Below are 22,025 nucleotides of genomic sequence, written 5' to 3' on the forward strand. Positions count from 1 at the left end.
AGGATAATTCAGCCATATACATGCACCTTGGGTCAGACATCTACTCCATTTTAAAACTTTATAAAAAGGATTTATGATATTAAAATATACAATTTTTATTTATTTATTTTTGAGGTAACAGTTGTCTGTTTGAGGGAAGTCTTTGCCCTCACTAGACATGTCCGCCGAGCGGCTCCAGGGCGCGCTGACGTCACCGACGCATGCGTGCCATCCATCCATCCACCTTGTTGTTATGACGACACGGTCGTAAAGCCGCCATTTTGCCTGGTGTTGCAGCCAGCCGCTGCGCGGGGCCGTTCGTTGCGACAGAGGAGGAGAGAGTCCTGGCTGGGATGAACACGGAGCCGGCAGGAGTGGGAGAGGCAGCTCCCAGTACTCTGATCAGCCTGGGCTTCCCAGCCGCCACTCACATCACACACTTCAAGGAGGAAGGTAACTGTACACAGGGGGGTTCTGGGGACCCCCATTTACACTGAGCATGCTGGGAGTGAGTGCCTGGCCCCATGGACACCCAGTAACAAGGATCTACTGCCAGCCCACCCTGTGCGAGGGCATAGCACCCCCATAATGTCTTATCATTGGAAATAAAGATATCAAAAACATAACAAACACTCTAACCCCCATACCCCTCACTCGAATTATTCTCATTATTATGTGTTCTGCAGATACACTGGCTTTCCTGATGTCCTCTCTGCTTCCCCAAAATGTGTGACAGGTCTTTATCCATGGGGATCCCCTGTTTGAATTCAAAGTTAATTATTATGGGGTAGGAAATTAGAGACACACTATAGGCACCCAGGCCATTGCAGCTGATTGAAGTGGTCCCTGGCCCCCCTTAGTCCTGCAATGTAAACCAATGCAGTTTTTGAGAAACTGCAATAATTATATTGCAGGACTAAGACTGCCTGCTGCCTCTAGTGGCTGTCAATCAGACAGCCACTAGAGGCGCTTCCTGGTGGCTAAGTGACTTTTGGTTGCCTGACGCTGGATGCCTTCGTGGTGCATGAGGACATCCAGCTTCTGTAAAATACCCATAGGAATGCTTCCATATGGGGAGGGGCTAACGTGCTACACCTTTGTATCCCATTCGCTATAGAATCCCTTTAACCCTTTAAGGACACATGACGTGTGACATGTCATGATTCCCTTTTGTTCCAGAAGTTTGGTCCTTAAGGGGGTTAAGGCGGCATATACATATCATGCAGTCAAATAGACTTTTTTCCCCCTCAATTTAAAGTTAGTGTAAGCAGTATAGTCCCTAATGCTCAGAATGTATTCCATTGTGCTGATGATTCAAAATTGGCAAGATCATCACCATACATTACTTGTCACAGTGGTTATTTTTTATTTATTTTGGCATTTATATTACGCCAGCGTATTCCACGGATCTTTACAATATTATAAAATGAGGACATTTAACAATAACCATTATAAAATGGTACAGGAACAATAGCTGATGAGGACCCTGCTCAAACAAGCTTACAGTCTAGAGCAGGCATAGGCAACCTTCAGCACTCCAGATGTTTTGGACTACACCTCCCCTGATGCTTTGCCAGCATTATGGGAGATGTAGTCCAAAACATCTGGAGTGCTGAAGGTTGCCTATCCCTGGTCTAGAGGATGTGAGGTATAAAACAAGTATGTACATCATTGCTTAGTGTTAATATGATGCTGGCTGAGTATGTTTGATATTTGGCATCCTGTAGACTAAATGGGCTTCGTGTTATTAGCTGCAATGTAGATAAAACATTTTTTTTTTAAAAATACTTATACTGTTATGGATGACTTTTTAATTTTTATTAACCCCTTAAGGACCAAACTTCTGGAATAAAAGGGAATCATGACATGTCACACATGTCATGTGTCCTTAAGGGGTTAAAGAAAGCATGCTTGGCAAAAGTAATTTTTATTTAATTGGTTAATTATAAACTCATATCGGGGAGTGACTGAGAAAAAATAAACTGGAAATGGAATACAGGAGTTCTTTAACGGAAAACTGCAAGCTTCATAACGCGCTATAGCGTTTTTTTGCCATGAGTGCCTTGGCACCTACCCCTATTGTAAGTAATCAAGTGGTTTTACTTCTTACATGGAGTCCACTGGGCTCAGCTCCCTGCGTCCATTACAACGTACAGGAGAGCTGAAAGCTCTCTGTCTCAGTTAACTCTGCACTGTAACATTACAGGCTTGGCTCAGGATAGCAAATTGCAACTCTTAAAGGGACAATTTAGTCACCAAAACAGCTACAGCTTAATGTAGTTCTGGTGTCTATAGTATGTCCCTGCAGGCTTTCTTCAGTTAACACTGCCTTTTCAGACAAGATGCAGTGTTTACATTACAGCCCAGGAACACCAATGTGCAGCACTGACGTTCAGCATCTCCACACTCTGCACAGAGATGCTGAGCTTTCCCCATAGGGGACGCTGAGCTTTCCCCATAGGGGACGCTGAGCTTTCCCCATAGGGGACGCTGAGCTTTCCCCATAGGGGACGCTGAGCTTTCCCCATAGGGGACGCTGAGCTTTCCCCATAGGGGACGCTGAGCTTTCCCCATAGGGGACGCTGAGCTTTCCCCATAGGGGACGCTGAGCTTTCCCCATAGGGGACGCTGAGCTTTCCCCATAGGGGACGCTGAGCTTTCCCCATAGGAGACGCTGAGCAGTGGCATTTGGCTCCGCAATCACCTCTTTGGCTGAGATCATCAGAATTGGCAATCTCAGCAAATCCAATGCTTTCCTATGAGAAAGCATTCTGACTGGCTGAGATAATTAATTCTGATGGTGTCAGCCAAAAAGGCAGATCGGAGCACCGCCAGTGACGGCGGATTCGCGCAGCGCTGGAATAAAGGTAAGATTTGACTATATTCAGGGGGGAGCTAAATGGTGTTTTTAACAATATAAGGTCAAGAATACATGTTTGTGTGCCTGACCCTATATTGTTTCTTTAAGCAATAGCTTCCAACTCTTTTTATTTTTTTATTTATTTTTTTCCCAACTCGCTTTTAAGAAGAGGTTGTAGCACATCTGGCAAATAAAAAGATAAAATCCTTCTAAAACATTTTCATTACTTTCAAGAGAGGGCACTCTGGATACCATAACCACTACAGTGTTTATAGTGTAAGATATTTTAAGTGCATTGTCCAACTGCAATGAATTCTATAAATTAATCTTGGAGAGTTACGCTTTCTCTGAGACACCTTGCTTTTGATGTCTTATGGTGTCTTCCCTTGAAATAATGAACGTCTCTTTACTCAGTCTTATGTATGTTTTTCAAGAAAATGTGGTCCGCTGTTGATCTTATTTGTATAATTTCCATAAGTCAAAGTAACTCCTGACACTGGTGCACCATGTATGAGCGTTGATGTTTATGCTTTTTTTTTTTTACTATTAAGATTTTAATATTTCAATAAAGATTTTATTTGCTTAATATTTTAATGTCCTGTTTTCTCTGTATGTAGTTTAGTAAGTTACCTTAATATTTTGGCATAAACAACGGAAAGCTTGATTTCAGTCAACAAAGTTAAGTGCCACATAGATTTCCTCCTGTAAGTGTACAACAGGCATGTCAAACATGCTGTCCATGGGCCGCATGCGGCCCACAATTAATGTATTTTCAGCCCGCCTGCCCTGGGGCCACTTTGTGCTGTGGCTGAGACCAGCCGCAAGAAAGGAAATATCTTTTCTGATTGATTCTTGTCTTCCTTCACACGGCCACAAGAGTGCAGAGTGGCGGTCTGTCTGCAGAGCAGGCCAGCCACTCCCCCTTCGTTCCAGCTTGCAGTACCAGAGGAGTGTCTGGCCTGCTTGAGAAGAGCTGGAGGATGGGCAGCTCATCTTAAAGGGATACTGTAGTGCCAGGAATACAAAGCTGTATTCCTGGCACTACCGATCTCTATGCCTCCCCCTCACTGGTAATTAAAGGGTTAAAAACCCTTTATATACTTACCTTATACCAGCGCCGATGTTACTCGGTACTTTGTCAGAGCTCTGCCCCCTCCTCCGTCCCGCGATGAGCGGGTCTAATGCGCATGCGTGGCAAATGCTGCGCACACATTAGACCACCCCATAGGAAAGCAGTGATTCAATGCTTTCCTACGGTGAAAAATCTGACGCTGGAGGTCAATTAGCTGAGGTCTGGTTGCCTACAGTGTCCCTTTAAGGTAGGGGAAGAGGGGCTTGGGCGACCTTCCTGTGTTGTGTGTTAAATTAGGGAGGGGCGCACTGTATTTGAGGGAGGGACCAGTGTATTAGAGCGGTGGTTGGGGGAGTGGGGCAGTGTATTGGAGTGGTGGGGGGGGGGGGCAGTGTATTGGAGTGGTGGGGGGGCAGTGTGTTAAATTGAAGGAGAGTATTGTATTAGTTTGGGGGGGGATTGGGTATTGTATTAATTTAAAAGCAGGGAGGGGGCAGTGTATTAATTTGGGGGAGGGAGCAGTGTATTAAACTGGGGGTAGGACAATTTATTCAATTAGAGTGGAGGGAGAAGGGGCAGTGAATTAGATTGGGTGAAGGGGGCAGTATATTAGAGTGGAGGGAGGGGTGGCAGTGTATAAGATTTGTGGGCAGTGTATTGGAATGGGGGAGGGGGCAGTGTGTTAGATTTGCATCTCCCCATGGAGATGCTGATTGGCCGCGCAGCTTTCCTATGGGAAAGCATTGGATCGGCTGAGATCATCAAGTTTGATGATCTCAGCCAAAGTGAAGAACACACTCATAGAACTTCAAAATAAACAAGATAACGTCATTTGTTTTTTACAGCTGTGCAACAGCATACATTCACCATTTCAGTCCCATTACCAAACTTTTCTTAATATGTCAAAGTAGTTTGACCGAAACATTGGTTATATGCAAATGCACTTCTCCTTAAAATAAATTGGCTCTTTTGTTTATTTTAAAGCACTACAAGCGTGAGGATGTCCAGTGTCAGGCAACTTTTTTTTTTTTTATACTGTGCTTTTTGAAATAAACCAACTTTGTACGAAAACTGAAGTTTTTGTTTTTTGCTGACCACATAAATTTAAACCTTGTTTATTTGGCCCGTGTTAGCCTTTTGAGTTTGACATGCGTGTGTGGTTGTCAAAGTGAAGAGGCAGGCGTTATTTCAATGATTAATTGGGCCGCATGGTGAAGATTGCAATATAAACAAATGCTTCAGGGGTAGGCAGGCTGTTTTTTTCCCCAGGTGCTGTTTCTCCATCTCCTTTGTCATGTAGAATACATGATTACATTCCACCCACCTTGCAAGGAGTACATATTGAAGCTTATTCTGTAATTTAAGGTGAGCAGGCCTGTAATTAGAAAATATATAAATAAGAGCCCAATCCAGGCAAGTTAAAACTTTCAGAGAATAGAAAGTGTTCTACTTCAAAATGACTCCAAACCGATCATGATGGGGTTAAATGATTAGGAGAAATGTAAAAACCTTACATCCTAAATTCATGATACAGTGTTTAGTGTTTACTGATGGATGACAATGTAACAACATTGTTGCATCTCCGACACAATAACAGAATTGTAACGTTTTGCCTGACCGGTTTGACAGAATGGCATCATAAATTGGACAGTCAAACGTCAATAAATCTTTGAACAAAACCATGTATTATTATTATTACTTTCAACATCTGTGGGACTCTGAAGTGTCCCTTACACATCTAATCGTCTTTGTAGTGGCAGCAAATGAGTAGTGCCTTGGGATGGGGCTGATAGGATTAAAAGGGAACTTATGGCCACTTACCTTGGCCTCTAATTACATAGGTTTGCCTGTACTCCTCCTCTGCTGCTCTCTGGACAGCTCATACTCCTCCCCTACTATTCACTGATTTGCCCTGCTACATTTTCTCCCAGTGATACCAGCACGCTGGCTTCAGGGTTGACTCCGCTTTATATCCTTCCGAGTTAGATTAAATGAGTACCATTAAGTTGGGTAATAGTAATAACCCCTGGATGTTGGGCAAACATAACATCCCCAGGACTTACTTGAAAACCAGAGTATTCAGGATATGTACCTTTCCTGGTTAAATACTTTATTATTATTATTAGCTTTGTCTAAACAAAGTAATGTAATGTCACTGTTCATATACTCGCAGTTGATGCCGGCAGCACCGGATAGGGAATTTCCATAGCAACTAAAGTACATGCGCTGTGGGTGGAGTGCAGAAGGACCTCACAATCTATACATTTTCTAGGAAGTTAAGGCTCTTTTTAAAGAGCTAGAGTTGTTTTGGGCACTACAGGTACCCTTTAAGAATGTCTGTTTGTTTTACTCTTTTGATATTATTCACATAAACATTTAAAATGATTCATAGAATTAGGGTTTGCTTGCTTAAGAGTTAGTAGGGAGGATTTTCCTAATTGGGCAGCAATCATTCAATGCACACATGTAATGCTCAACTTTGCTAATGAACAGTTCCTCGTTATTGAGACTAATACACAGCATTGCCAGGAGTTTAAAGGAACACTGTTTACCCGTCCCAAGACAAAGTGCATTATTCTGTTAATATCTTTCATTAAGAAATGGATCACAATATTTTGTATTAAAGAATACTGCGTATTTCATTCTTTCCCGAGTTTCCTGCACTAGCAGATCCTGGCTCCATATGGTAACCACTTTTGTGACTGTGATAAGATTACAAATCACACAATGACTCTTTGCTTGTGTTTGAAAGGGTCGCTGCAGTGATCAGCTTCCTGTGCTGGATTATGTGTCTGGGGTTTACAAGCAGAGAGGGGGGGGGGTTGCAGGTAATAAATCTAGATGGATTTCCAGTCTCTAAACCTGAGTGTAATATTGCCTTTAAATACTAGCTATCAACCATGATGCTGCTTATAATCAACATATAGAATTTTTGTACACAATGTGGATGTACATAAATTCCTGTCTCTAAACCCACAGCCTGAATTCCACCACAGCCATTGCTGTATTTACTGCCAATCAGGTGAACGGGTAGGAAAAATAGTGGTGATAAAGCATTCTCCTGTGTGTAACTTTGTGATGTTAGGTCTGAGTGTCACTATGTTAATCTCCATGGCAACAAGCTCTTCTGTGGGTAATTGTACACATGGACTGAAAAATGTTATGTCTTAAAGGGACATTCTAGGCACCATAACAACTTAATCGCAATGGTCACTACAATTCCCATAATTCTCTTTGTCTCTGTATATCTCTTGAGTGGGTTGGAATTTCAGTGAAATATTATGAATTACTCATTTTTTTTGGAGGGACGACTTTAAGAAAAGCAGTTTTTAATAAAGCATAATATTTCTCTAAATTGTCACATTTATTTTTATTTGTTGAGCCTTCTTAAAGAGACTGAAAGCAGGCATCACAAGTTTTGTCATCATCTTCCAAATATAACACATTCTGTACAATAAATGATGCATTATATACACCTAAAAACACTGTATTGAGTGAATTGCAGCCAAATCTTGCAAATTAAGCTGCAAGAACTCAAATGTAGCCTCACAAGGCTTTATAAAGAATCCTCTGAAAACCACTGTGATATCTCTTCCTCCTAGCATAAACAACTTGTCATACTTTATGGCTGTTGGTGCCTTTAACACTCCAGACAGTAAACCGTAGCAAACTGGACAGTGTCTGCCTCCCATCGGCAGCAAGAGGATGATGGCAGGACAGGGGTAGTCTTTTTGCTTTGGAGCTAAAACTAATATTTATTTAAAAATAAAAAATAAAATAAAAAAAAAAGAGTTGAAGTGGTTGGCACAAGGAACTGAAAACCGAAAATCTGTATATTGAATTTTTTTTTTTTTAATTGCCATTTTTTCCCCCTGAAGCTTTCCATTTCAAAGTTAAAAGGGCATTAAACATGTTTAGTGACTGTCCTTTTACAGGTGTTCATTTTTTTTGGTCTAATTTGGTAAAATCTTTTTTTTTTTTTGTAGCTCGAATATTATGTTATATTTTCCCACCTCTGACTAGCCTCTGCTAGTTTATATACTTGTAGCATTCATGGAGTTTGCCATGTCCACTAGCCATTGGCGAGTACATTTTGCTCTGGTGAGCATACTATGGTTTGCAGTGGCAAGTATGTTTTAAATTGACTCTAGTGTTGGGAATACAATATTACTGACACTATAGTTCTAATAGTGCCGTTTAGGTCATCGGCCCTTCAATGCCATTCAATTCATTTGTTGACTGAGAGCAGTCAACGGATGTTCTCTGCCAATGAATTGCCAGCAGGATCGGCATCCATCTTCTGCAGAAGCCAGATGCACATTGCTGGCCATTAGAGGACATTCAGCAAGTGGCGCCCATGTAAGAGTGTTTGCATTATTAATGGTACCAAGAAACTGGACAAGGGAACTCCTCACATTATAACCAGAACAGCTGCAGTAGTGGTTATGATGCTTGGAGTAACGCTTAATATATAGGATGTTTGTCTAGTTAATTACAATAGAGTGCCTCTCTATGATATAGATTCTGTTACAAGCGATGAGTATATAACTGGTAACTAATAGTATTTTCCTGGGAGTAGACAACTTTGTTAAAACGTATACAAAGCAGAAGGCTTCTGCTACAGGAACGGAGAATAGGACGATCCTGTTCTGTTAACCCCTTAAGGACACATGACATGTGACATGTCATGATTCCCTTTTATTCCAGAAGTTTGGTCCTTAAGGGGTTAACGTGCATGCATTGTTTATGACCCCAAATATGTGTGTGTTCTCTGGCTAAGTGAATCAACAGGCACCTGAACAACCTAAATCATTTTCCTGTTAGGTGTTGATTTGTGTTTTTGTGTAATATCTTGAGATAAGCCCATTACTCTGTGAGTACACAATTGAGCCATATTTTAACAGAGGGGAAAATTAACCCTCTCACAGAACCGTGCTGCTGTAGACAAATGAGTCGGGTCTCATGAGCCCCCAAATCCCCTTTCCACTCAGCATCCACAGAGTGCTGTGACACATCTCTAGAAAGCGTGCAGTGTTTTGTTTTTTGAGGTGGGGTGGAATTATTTACTAGTGCAATGAATAGATCTGTTGAGGATGCCATGCGTTGATGGTATTGTTCATTGTTTTACAGATGATGACGATGTGCACAAATGTGGTCGCTGTCAGGCTGAATTCACGAGCTTGGAAGAGTTTGTCCACCACAAAATTCAAAAGATTTGCCAGAAACCTCAGGGTCCCAGCTTGTCATCCACCGCAGCTGCAGCTAGCCAGGAGGTATGCCAACTGTCCTCCTCCATTCATTGGCCCACCAAGTGATTTTCTAAAATATTTACAACTATTTATAACTTACACGTAGATTTATAGTAATATGTATTATATAGAAACAAATTCTTAGTACCATTGCATGGGGATACAACGATACCTGACGAATGGTCATGGAGTTCCAGTCGTGAAGTCTGATATCCCCTAAATCCACTTCTAACTCTCTTATCTATACTCCCAAGCAAACCCTAATCCCATGTTTAATCACAGAGGGAATCCCCCTTTATGCAAAGTAAAGAGCCCTTCTCACTGTGCTACAGCTTCTCTGCTGCTCATCGTGCGACACCTATCAAGATATAATTTCCCCCAATAATCCACAGACCACGATTGTCCCTGTGTTCAGTACAGCGCTCAGAGCAGATCCAACCGTGTAGGTCTTCCATATGTGGTAATACTTAGTGGCATTGGCTACTGCATGTAGAAATGGATTGGACACACATTCTACTCCTATTAAAACTTTGTCTGTAACAGCAGGTGGTCCCATCCATAGAAGATTCTGTGACGGTCTCACATGTCATTGTGGAAACTTCGCCGATACCTGAAGAAATTAGCAATGCCCCAGATTTAGGTATGGTTTCTTCCTCTTTATGCATGCGATCCTCTCTATATTTGTGTCAGTCTTTTTTTCTGGGCTCTGCTGTCTTATTATCAAACTGTGACTTAATTTCCCAGCTCAGAGGAGGCAGTCGTTACCCAACAGGCCCAAAATCCTGCTCCCTTCTTGCTGGCGATGTAGCTAAAGATGACCGTTAAATCTGATTATCTGATTTTCTCTGCTTCCTTGACTGTCCTTGATTATCTAAAACCACTAGAAGAAAGCGTCTTAAAGCAGCTCTGTCATCTGAACTGTTTTTAACTTGTGTATGATTTTTGGGGGTTTAGGGAGAGAGTTGTATTATGGCAGATGTTTTTTAGGAGTAAAAAACAAAACGCAAAACAAATGATGCTCTGCCATCTTTCATATTTAAAAATTAATGTGCACCTGCATCATATACAAATAAGATCCACGCGTGAATAGCTAACAGTCATCAGAGCCTTCCTTGCAAGTTGCTTGTAGGTGTATACTCACATAGAAAATGCTTCCTATTCATTGGTCCAGTTAAAGCACTTTGTGACAAAAGGGCATGTTCTGTAATTCTCCAGTATAAATGAACAGGAATTACTGGGATAATTCAGCCGCTTCCTAGTTAGAAGATGAGAAAAGGCCTATCTCGGGAAACTAGAAATTTGCAAGGAAAGTATTTATGCCTGTGGTGTAGTAATATATGTATATGTTCCTTGTGATTGGATGGCGACTCCCTTTAGGTATAACATTTTAACTTGCTCCAAGCAGTATCTGAGAACATGAAAGACATTCTCACCAGTGAAGAGTGTGTGCTGGGGAATGAAAGAAGAGATGTCGAGGAGCTGGAAGTTGAATGGCATGAAAGTCGGGAAGAGCTGGTACAGGAAAGTCCCAGTGAGATTGCATTGGTGAAAATGGTTCTCGATGAGAGAGGTCGCTACATCTGTCAGTTGTGTGAGAAGACCTTTAAGACGGTATGTTCTACAGTGTCTTTGAAATTTTTTCTTTCTTTGGCTTTTTTGCCACCTCCCCACACACTCTTTGATAAAATCCAAAGTTCCTCAGCCAGGTGCTTCATTATACTCCACTATTCCTGTCCACTTATGTAGATGCTCCCACGTACCACCTTAGCTGGGTACTCCTATGTACCGCCCTCCATCCTCTTCTGGATACTCCAACCTACCGCACCATCAAATGGTCCAGCATCCTCTTCAAGTCCTCTAAGACTTTCCCAAGCACACTCTCCATCCTTTTACAGATGATTATGAATTGCTTAATGTGATCTCCTCTCCGTCCTAGGCCAACATTTTGAAAGCTCACATGGTCACGCACAGCTCAAAGAAAGAATTTGTGTGCACACTGTGTGGAAATGCATTCAGAACAAAAGGGTCCTTGATCAGACATAACAGAAGGCACACAGGTAAAGGTGATGTTTTAATCTTGAGAGACCTAAAATTGGGGGCAATGTCCTATTTCTAATAAAGTGGGGTGAGTTTGAGTATCCTCTTGCAAGGATCGCTAACCTGGGGCCCTCCAACTCAGTAGGCTGTTATCCTTTAATCACAAGAAACCTAGTCCACCACAGCTGGCTAGTGATTACACGCTACCCATCACCTGGTTTGTACATCTTTTGTTTAGTAGGATATCACATGATTCCAATAAACCAGGGGCATTTTAAAGATAACAGTGGGAAAATTTTAAAAAAGGAATCACACTAGGGGGGAAAAAATATATATATTTTTATATATTTCTTTCCCTGTGTGAATGATTTTCAGCGGGCCCAGAATTTATCATACTCAAGCAACCTATTATTTATGTACTGCTAATTAGCATACCTCTATGAGACAGGGTACAGTCGATCAAATGATAATTTCATCTAGCCGGTACATCACTCCTTCAATGCAAGCTTCACTATATTATTGCACTAATTATGAATAACTCTGATAATGAGCTTGTTGTGATATACAGTAAACCTTACTGGGAATGCATTATGTACTTATGATGTTTGCCTATGAAATCTTGTTATCCTGATCTCTTAAAGAAAATAAAATAAATAGGTGCATTAATTGGCAGAGTGTGGTCAGCTGACACACTCGGCCAATGAATGGGTGGCAGGTTCAGCATCTGCTCTGATGCTGTGCAGAAGCTGTATGCGATTAAGCAGTTATCATGGGAACCTTGACACCTAGCAGGTCCCAAACCTCCCAGAACTTTTTAAAAGAAAAAAATCAAATGACCTAAAACAGCTGAGGGTTTATCCATTGACCGCATTTCTTTAAGTCTCAGCTTATAGAAGTAACAGAAGGGAAAGAGTCACATTGCAAATGTTAAGCATTTGCCTTTTGAGCAGGCAGCAGTATTTTAAAAGCAAGTTTATATTCTACAAAATTAAGTCCAGCGCTCAGACTCCCACTACTCACGGGCAGCAGTAACAACCATAGTACACGTGAACACTAATACATCCAATACAAACCAAACAAAAAAGCTACTTGCTCACTATTCCAAATCCCTATGCATATTTAGGTAAATGGAGGTTTTTAGTGCCACTTCAATGGCCGTTAGATGTAAGCCCACCTGTCATGTCCAGGCAAACCTTTGTGTTGGGTCCTAAACTAACAATTCACCTTGCTTGCTTCAGCTTCAGGCAAAAAAATCTCTGATGGTGGGTAAGTAACAGTAGATGGTATAATCACCTCCTTACATGAAATTTGAGACCAAACAATGACCACCACCACCACTGTATCACTGTCCCCAAAAAAACTCACCGCCTGGGGTTAGAATAGAAATTACTGGGTGTCTATTGGAATAAACCAATAGTATGGACAGGACTCAGTGGAAATGGAAATAAAGTACGTAATAGCAATTAAAAAATGGATAGATAATATCAATTGCGCATGTATCAGCTAGTGAGGTCCTACCTCCCACAATATTCGGTAGGGGGAATCCAAAACTAGATGAAATGTATATTATAGTAATGGTTCTACACCTTATATAGTGGTGAACCAGTTATTCCTAATGTGTACTGGTTCCCCACTATATAAGGTGTAGAACTAGTTTTGGATTCCCCCTACCGAATATTGTGGGAGGTAGGACCTCACTAGCTGATACATGCACAATTGATATTATCTATCCATTTTTTAATTGCTATTACGTACTTTATTTCCATTTCCATTGAGTCCTGTCCATACTATTGGTTTATGCCAATAGACACCCAGTAAAAAAATCTCTGAGACAGAGAGGGGCATTTTTCTAAATCACTACATATTTATGAACCCTTAATAGGGAACACATAGGGTGGATGGCAGCATTGTAACATGGCTGTGTGATACAAAAGCAAATACACAAAATTAACTTCTGCTCTCAGACTCCCACTACTCCTGGGCGGCAGCAATGACCGTAGTACACATCAGACGCAATACATACAATAAAAACCAAAGAAGATGGTTACTTGCGCACAGTTTATATTCCAGTTTAGAGAGAGAATCCATCTGAGCTGAAAGTAGAATGAACCAAGAGTCCATTTCTGTCACTCTGTGGAAAAGATTGCCAAGAAAGCTGATACTATAGACTTCCAAATGGGGGAGTGTATTGGGGTACGACCACCACATGTCCAAATGTTTGTGTCTTTTATCCAGGAACCTCACTGGTCAAGATGTCTTCTCCCATAGGAAAACTTTTCTCTACTCCATACTGTATTTAAACTACACACTTCCATATGAAAACACAGCTACACATGATATGGATTCACTCCTAGCACCTACAGCGTGGCTAAGATTTTGGTGGGGGCTACTTCCCTTCACTGTGTACCAGCTGGACTCATCACTGACATTTCAGCAGAAGACTGCAAAATGCCAGAACCTTAATGAGCAGAAGCAAACAGCAGCCAAACACTGGTAGCCGGTCTATACAAACACATCAAATAACTGCCTGAATAAGGACCTGATGCAGACAAAATCACCTGCAATCTGGGGTATAGAGAGGCATGCCCAGGACTCTGACATACCTCTCTATTCCAGGACTGTCCTGTCAAACCAGGAAGGGTGACACAGGATGCATGAAATCATTGCCCGCACACCCATACTTTGTATATCTAGTCTAATTACATGCATGATGAACAATATCGTAAATGATGGTGTTGATTGAGTAACTGATGAATAAGATTCTGACCAAATGGGGATTTGCGGTGAGCAGACCAGCAGGATTTGATTAGATTGAGTGTACAGTGATGCTTGATCCTCTTGGCATAAGATGACGACTGAGAAAGAAACCATGTTATTTTTATTCTCTCCAGCTTGTGTCATTGTTACCGGTTAGCAGGTTGAATTTGATAGGATTTTTAAACCAGTAATGGTTGAATAGCCAGTCTTCTACCCACGATCCAACTAGTTTCTGTTTTTTTATCTTTCTTCTGATCAGATGAGCGACCGTACATTTGCTCGAAGTGTGGAAAGAGTTTCAGAGAGTCGGGTGCCTTGACGCGACATATGAAGTCTATTACACCATGCACAGAAAAAATCCGACTCAACATGGAGAAGGAGCTTTTAATCACTAGAGAAGACTACTCATCAGGTCTCAACTAGGGAAACACAATAAAATTGGCAGCTGGCAAGAGTAGTTTGCACTTGGCTTTATAGAGAGTCAGGTTTTAGTAACAGAATAATGACTGGTTTTAAAAAGTTACAGAAACTGAGCATCTCATTAAACTAAAGAGGGAAAAACACAGGGCAGAACCCTGACTGATTTGACTTCTTGAATATTTTTTTTTTTCTCTCCTTCTTCAGAGGAAGTTGTTACCAGTGAAGATGCATATAACAAGATGTCTGATACGTCTTCCCAGCTGGCCAGCGATGATATGGATGGTTCCCCTGTAATCCGTTTGGTGACAGACGCCAAGGGTAATATTCTACACGAGGTTCATGTACAAGTGCAATCACTCGCAATCCAAACTACGTCCCAGGTGAGCACGCATTCTGTGCATAGGAATAAATAAATACCATTATTTTATCATCATATTACGGTTTGCCTTTAATCAACCAGTAAGAAACATATGTTGGTTTCATCCTACACATGGTGCAACCAAATTTACAGGCATTTAGATTCAGTTAGATACTCGCCTAAAGGTTTCTTCTCGATCTGTGCTTTGGATGAGGAGCATTCTGTAATGCTGACTATTGCCAATATTTGGGTATTATGGCTGTATATGAATCTATCTACAGCTGTCATTAACCAGTTGCATGGATCAGTGAATTCTCTTTCCCATGATTTCGCATGACATGCTGTGCCAAGTTTAGTTCTCAATGTCAGCGAAGTATATGCTACTCTTAATTGTGTCTATACTTTTGCTATCATCTTGTGGTGCACATGAGTAGTTATACAGAACTGCGAGGCAGTTGACTTTTTAAAGTGCTTGTTATATATATATATTATATATACATCATACATGCAGAAAACTTTTCCACAAATGTTTTAAAGCCAAGAAAAAGTGAATTGGTTTATACTTAATAAGTTCACACAATAGGTCAGCATCTTTCTGCAAATTCTAGCAGACTGTGGTCATATTAGCAGTTAATACACAACAACTTTATATTTATATATATATATATATATATATATATATATATATATATATATATAAATAATTTTTTTGTTTGTGTATGTGTAAAAATTTGAGTAAAGGGTGCAATCACAGAGACCTAATAAATTCACTTGTAATTTATTGTTCCAAAAAACAAACCTTTGCCACGCAATTTTTCGAGATCTTGAAAAAGACCTGTTTAGGGTTGAAACATTGATTGCATTGCAGATGTAGCTTCTCAGAGTGCCATTTCAAAATTCAATCAACATAACCACATAATTTAAATTAATTTAAAGTATAAAATGGATAGATTCCCTCCATCCATTTGATGAAACACCCCTATAAATATTGTCAGAGGGTACTTGAAAGCATGAGATAACTGTCATGGTCACAAACTGTGAACCACTTATTATATAATATAATAATATAAATATAATTATTTCAGTATTGCCAAGGTTGGCAGTTTCTAACCTAGGCTTTTTTAAATGAATCTTCTCCTCTAGATTTATAGCTCCATTAGGAATGTTTCTGTGCTTCTCACTGTTCTGCTGTAGAACATAATGAAATTTTTTGCCTGAAGAATAGCTACACATTTTCTTGTCTCATACTTCAGGCTGCCGCTGATGAGCAATGTGCAGGAGAGGGGGAGCTGAGTTGTGACCGCTTCCTGCACCAAACCATGAGCAGCTCTGGCATTGTGATTGAGACTGTGGCCATGCAGGATGTTGAGAGCGAAGACAGATGTATAATCTTATCAAAGGAATTACAGAATGGGGAATTGAAGCTACAAGTTGATGAGCAGGATACGGTATGTGTGTGCGCTGAAATCGAGGCACCACTAAAAGGCCACTAGCACCCAAATATGAAAAACTGTCTCCTACTTTGCTTAGATCTCTTGTACTTTTCAACTGTTTTGTGGCAATTTCCTCCATTCCAAAAGCATAAAATATTGTCTTATTCTTGATAATCTGATACTTATATAGACATCCATATTTGGCCTAGGACAAGATTGTAAGACTAATTAGTGGTTTTCAGTTTTTCCCTAACTGTTTGCATTTTATCATCACAATAATGGTAATTAACACAAGGCATGATAGGTGTGCTTGGGAACCTGTCAATTGATGCCATTACAAGGCTTTGGGAAAAGGTATGCTCCGCTTTTCAATTTGGTAATATGTTTATGATGAGTCCAGAAGCAATGTATAGTTTGTATAGATTAAGACTCTTGAGATATATTGTCTAGATATCTGATACACATTCATTTGTATGTGCAAGTCTGCCATAATTGTAGGATAATGCCACTTCTGAACAAATATGAAGACTGCAAATGTTTGTGAAAACACCATTGATTTCCCTTCCCCTCTCTCAAATAGACAGATGGTACAGTAGGAAATGAAGATGAGAATTTCAGCTGTCCACATTGTGGGGAAAACTGCCACAGCAGCAACGGGCTCAAAGTGCACCTAAAGGGGCATGAAGGTAAATGGTTTCCATGGTAAAAGTATAATTTGTTACACATAGCCCATCATTTAAAACAATAATAATAATAATTTTTATGTATATATGTCCACAGGATGCAAGCTGTACCGCTGTGTGGTCTGCAACAGGGATTTCCTGAAAGCTCACTTGCTTAGGAAACACCAGGAGTCCCACTGCGACGACAGAAAGTACAAGTGCGGAGAGTGTGGGAAGACCTACAAGACCGTTGCCCATGTGAAGGGTCACATGCGGGTGCATTCAGATGATAGGCCGTATCCATGCTCAAAGTGTGGAAAAAGATACAAAACAAAGGTAGGCTGTCAGCTGGCATATGCTAACTCAGGGGATTATTCATTGAATGTGGAAATTGCAGTAAATGTGTGTTTTGGACCAAAGTAACTGAGCTGAAAAAATAGTGTAGTTAGAAAATTGATCGAGATCGAAAATTCTAAAACAGGCAGCGTTTTCAGTCTATTGACTCAATTCCCTGTTCTTCTTTGCAGAATGCACAGCAAGTCCATTTCCGTACTCACCTTGCAGACAAGCCTTACACCTGCCATTTTTGCACAAATAGTTTTCGGGAGAAAGGATCCTTGGTTCGGCACATTAGGCATCACACGGGAGAAAAGCCTTTTAAGTGTCATAAATGTGGCCGAGGGTTTGCTGAACATGGGACCCTAAATCGTCACTTAAGGACCAAAGGTAAGTTCAGTCTACAACCATGTGTGCCCTTCTCTATCCAGCAGCTACTGAATTCATTGTCACTATTATGTCATCTGTTAAGGCCAACTGCTTACTATTGACTCGTCATTATCCATGATGCATTGTGTGGCAATGCTAAATATTCGTCCTTGTATATCTACAATTATATGTTCAGTGTTTTAAATATTGTTTGTAACTTTCCCCATTTTTTTTTTGCCAGGGGGCTGCATGCTTACATTGAATATGAATAAGGCGGACGACTCTTCCACTGCAATAGACAGCACTAATTCTGACACAATGGATGCTCCTGTTTCCTCAGAGGAACCACACACTGTTCTTGTAGAATTTTCTTCAGTTGTTGCAGACACTCAGGAATATATTATAGAGGTGAGAGCATGTTGACTAAAGTCAGACCCAATCAATAGGACAGTTAGATGCACTCACAAACAGACAAAATATTATGATTGGTTACCTCTCAGGCAACCTTAGATATGTTTTAACTTCCTTGTGCCACACATCAATCTAAAATGGCATTGCTGAAAGCGTTTCAGATTTAGTGGTTTTTCCAACTTCAGTGTTTTAGCCTAAATCTTTGCAATCACTATTTATTGGGTAAATACTTTTTAAAGGAAGCAGATATAGAAGAACCATGCTTGATTTAAAAACAAAACAAAAACAAACTGTCCTGGTTCGGTATATTTCTTATAAGGTGTGCATGCTTTTTGCCTGTCAAGTTTTATTTTGACACAGTGCTTTCATTATTGAAGTATATAATACATCTTGTTGTAGTGCACGTATAGCGTTTTTGAGAGTTGCATGCTTCTCGCTATACAGGTCAGAAAGCAAACAGCCGGTAAATATATCTTTTACTCTGTAAATGGGCTTGTGATTTTGCATTGGCAGCACTTAGATTCAGTGTTACTTCCTTACGATATCCTTTATCACAAGTATATTTTGTGGATTACTGGTTTATTTTAATTTGTCCTTGTTTCTTGAGATTTTAATCCTCTGTGTAAGAACATCTGGTACTTGTTTTGCAGGCTACTGAAGATTTGGAAACAAGTGAAGCGACTGAACTTATCCAGGGGACAGAGACTCATGAGGTGAGTAGTCTGCTTTCAGTTCAAGGATCATTCATATTTCTTATTACGTTATTAGTAAATGTAACGGTTTTAATTTCGTTTGTAGTAGATTATTGCCGTTTTCTCCTTGTTTAATGCATTAAAGGTACACTAATCACCAAAGTAACTTTAGCTTAATTAGTCCGTTTTGGTGTATAGCATATGCCCCTGCAGTCTCACTGCTCAATTCCCTGCCATTTCAGTGTTAAATCACTTTGTTAGCCCTGGCCACACCTTTCCTGGCTGTGACTTTCACAGTCTCCCTACATACTTCCAGAAAAATGTCTTGACTTCCATTATTGCACAATGAGTTTAATTTTACATTTCTTCATTAATTGCTTATTAGAGCCTGCAACAGCCCCCTGTGTGTGATTAAAGTTTAATTAACAAAGCAGGATATAAGAACTCCTAAAGTTAACCCTGTGCTGTAAGATCTTTAACGGATTTTAAAAAATAAATTGAGAACTGTGTGTTTTTCTTGCAGGTGGACAGCCATATTTTGGAGGTGGTACAGCAAATTGTTAGTACAGCCAGCCCAGGACAGCAGATCATTGTCCGAAATGTAACTTTAGATGAGAGCAGCGATGCTGCCATGGAGGAAGTTTCCACTGCAGACACAATAACCATAGCGACACCAGAATCCCTTACCGAACAGGTTGCCATGACCCTGGCCTCTGCCATTGTAGAACATCCGGTGCTAGAAAATGATCTCCCCAGCGAGGAAAAGGAAGATGTAGTAGCAGAAGACATGGAGATGGTGGAGCAAGTTGCAGAGTTTGTGATTACATCACACGATGGTGAACTAGAGGTCCAAACTGTTATTGTCTGACCTGATAAAGAGCAGGAGATATGAGAAGCCCATTGAACCTTACTAATGATATCATCTGGTGTGATTCACTGGAAAGCATGTTACATTAGAAGCCAATGGAGATTACCAGTGAGGAATCCCTAAGTTGACTTCTGACTTACCAGAATTGTATTGTGTAAACACCAGATGGAGATGTGACCCGATTATCTATCTGGCGTTACACTATGATGGAACATCTTGCCTCTTTACGGAAAGTGGAATAAGGTTCCGATTCCACTGGTGCTGAACTCCATTTAAAGCCTTAGGGAGATCCCAGACTGGTTCAGCAAAGGCTCAATAAAGAGATTTTTCTATGACCTTTTAAACTTCTGGTTTAGAAATAGTATTGTTTTATTAACATGACCACTGAAAGAAGCATTTGGACATTGTGACCTCTACGAGTGTTAATCTTGTACCTGTGCCTTGAAGCCTCGCTTCTGAAGATCCCTGCCTGTCCTGTATGGAGGCTTGATTTCTACATTGCTGTTTTAGTGTTGACTGTACTGAAGAGTTCCTGCACACATATCCTTCTCACATTGAGAAAACCGGATCTCTGAAATCACTAATGAAAACTATTAATGACTATGCTATGCATTGTGAGTATAGTATATTCCAACCGTGCGTCAGCCACACGGGAATGTGTTATTTTTTGTTTTTGTTTTTTAGTTTTGTCTGAACCCTGTAATTTTCAGCTTTTAATTACAATATCAGCCATTCTGGTGTATAGGACAAACTGCTATTTCTTGCTGCTGACCAAGCTCTATAAATACATACATCTGTGTTGGTCAAACAGAGGCAAAACGTGATGACTCAATTTTGGTTCTTTTCCAAACAATCATCCACTACACGGTCTGTAATTAAGCTCTACTATCCCCCAACTATGAAGCCTGGCACCCTTGTTACCCCAGCAAAACAAAGAATATATGGATCACCTTCCACACTTCACAGGTGTTCATTTTTAATACTAAAATGCAACCTATATATTGTTTAAAAAATAAAGCCTTAAACGTCAGTCTGACGACATTAGGATTTCAAATCTCTTGTGCACAACTTCAAAATGGAACTAATGTAAAAATTAAAAAAAATGTGTTTTTCAGAGCAAAGCAACCAGCATTTGTAATTAACTCCTCACAGGTTTTGTGTCGTTCTTGACAAATTCAAGTTAAGACTGTATTTTTTTTAAACCAGGCAAAGCTGAATAGAGCATGCACATGTTCGATGAACTGCAGTTGTTATAGGGACATCCCACTACCCAAATACAAAATAAATAAAGCACTGTTTAGCAGATATACCCCAAATGAAAACATGCATGTGTTTAATTCTGCATTTTTTTAATTGGAGTTATATCTAAAAACAGCTTGCAAAAAATGTAGTTCTCTTGCATGCTGCCTTTTCAAGCCCTAATGTGCTAACTCCACCCAGACTTTCTGTGGCTGTCCAATCACAGACTTGCCAATGAGAAGTCATTGTAAGACAGGTGCTCTGTGCAATTGCTGCCTTTTGAGATCCGTGCAAATAAGCTAATCAAACCAGGAAGTAATAGGACCTGTTGTCTGCTTGAAAAGCCATGGGGTGTAAAAGTGTACGTTTCTACTGAAATGAAAAATGAAAAAAAATAGGACACACTTCGCAAAGCAAGCTTTTTAGCACACTAAAGTGTTTTAACTCCTTAAGGACCAAACTTCTGGAATAAAAGGGAATCATGACATGTCACACATGTCGTGTCCTTAAGGGGTTAAAGGGCTGGAGTGTCCCTTTAAGTGGTATAAGGAAATCTAGCACAGTAATAGCTCAGAATCTAACAGAGGCAACAAAGCACTGGAAGTGAAAAGACTTGAATTTCACAATTTAGGCCACCATGACTAAATTGGAAATATTCTCCGAGTTAGGTGTGTTTTTGTTTTTAGTGAACAATCCTGAATATGTAAATTGGCTACTGAGCTAACACTCAGTGCAGCATTTACACACAGTACTGTTACTGTCCTGTTCATTAGATGGCTTTGTAACATTGTCCATAACTTTTAAACTAAACGTCGCTTAAACAATCACAAACTACTTGAAAAGCATGAGCTATTGCTAATTTATTACCAAATTTACAGAACCTGTGGGTTGTGTAGGTAACAAGTCTGTTTTATCACAAGCTGGGGCACAAAACCACTGTTTTTTGAAAAATATGATTTTACAAAATGAAAAATGTAAGAATCTATTCTATGATTGGGGGGGCTATTTATGTCTCAGAGCTCCTTTTACACCTGGTGTATAAATGGGCTTCATGAATGATTCACAATTTGGGTTGATTGGCACTCAGATGACCATCTTGCTCTGAATGGGGAGATAAATTCCACATTGCAATCCATTAATATCCTTGGAAAATTGGCAAAATGTGAAAATTTCTTTGAATTCTCTTGTTGCTAAATAAATATCTTGCTTACTAAATGTGAATTGATGGGAATTCAAAGTAATTTTCAAAGTTAAGGCCAGAGTATCCGAAGTGAAAGCAGACT

The 22,025-nt window shown here is 40.2% G+C and overlaps 1 protein-coding gene across 3 annotated transcripts; it reads left to right on the plus strand.

The window, feature by feature from the left end:
* Positions 1 to 252: 252 nt before the first annotated feature.
* On the plus strand, positions 253 to 20,106 carry E4F1 (E4F transcription factor 1). 3 transcript variants are annotated; one of them, XM_063430499.1, is made up of 14 exons: positions 253 to 432; positions 9,042 to 9,184; positions 9,704 to 9,800; positions 10,566 to 10,771; positions 11,097 to 11,217; positions 14,214 to 14,366; positions 14,579 to 14,754; positions 15,986 to 16,180; positions 16,746 to 16,851; positions 16,946 to 17,163; positions 17,355 to 17,553; positions 17,774 to 17,940; positions 18,594 to 18,656; positions 19,159 to 20,106. In XM_063430499.1, exons 1-14 carry the CDS (start codon positions 333 to 335, stop codon positions 19,501 to 19,503), a joined length of 2,289 nt encoding a protein of 762 aa, XP_063286569.1. In that variant the 5' UTR covers positions 253 to 332; the 3' UTR covers positions 19,504 to 20,106. The 3 variants fall into 3 exon arrangements, with proteins under 3 accessions (XP_063286569.1, XP_063286570.1, XP_063286571.1); XM_063430500.1 differs by having other exon boundaries at positions 9,707 to 9,800; XM_063430501.1 differs by lacking the exons at positions 253 to 432; positions 9,042 to 9,184 and adding an exon at positions 9,553 to 9,602 and having other exon boundaries at positions 9,707 to 9,800.
* The last annotated feature ends 1,919 nt before the right edge of the window (positions 20,107 to 22,025 follow it).

The sequence above is a fragment of the Pelobates fuscus genome, chromosome 8, assembly GCF_036172605.1.
Source record: "Pelobates fuscus isolate aPelFus1 chromosome 8, aPelFus1.pri, whole genome shotgun sequence".
Classification (NCBI taxonomy): domain Eukaryota; kingdom Metazoa; phylum Chordata; class Amphibia; order Anura; family Pelobatidae; genus Pelobates; species Pelobates fuscus.

What these genes read in the sequence shown, in the direction of transcription:
- E4F1 (XM_063430499.1), top strand. Translation starts at nt 333, where the DNA reads ATGAACACGGAGCCGGCAGGAGTGGGAGAGGCAGCTCCCAGTACTCTG. An exon ending in CAGCTGCAGCTAGCCAGGAG is followed by an intron (nt 9,185 to 9,703) that starts GTATGCCAACTG and finishes TGTCTGTAACAG; the next exon opens with CAGGTGGTCCCATCCATAGA. An exon ending in CAATCCAAACTACGTCCCAG is followed by an intron (nt 14,755 to 15,985) that starts GTGAGCACGCAT and finishes CTCATACTTCAG; the next exon opens with GCTGCCGCTGATGAGCAATG.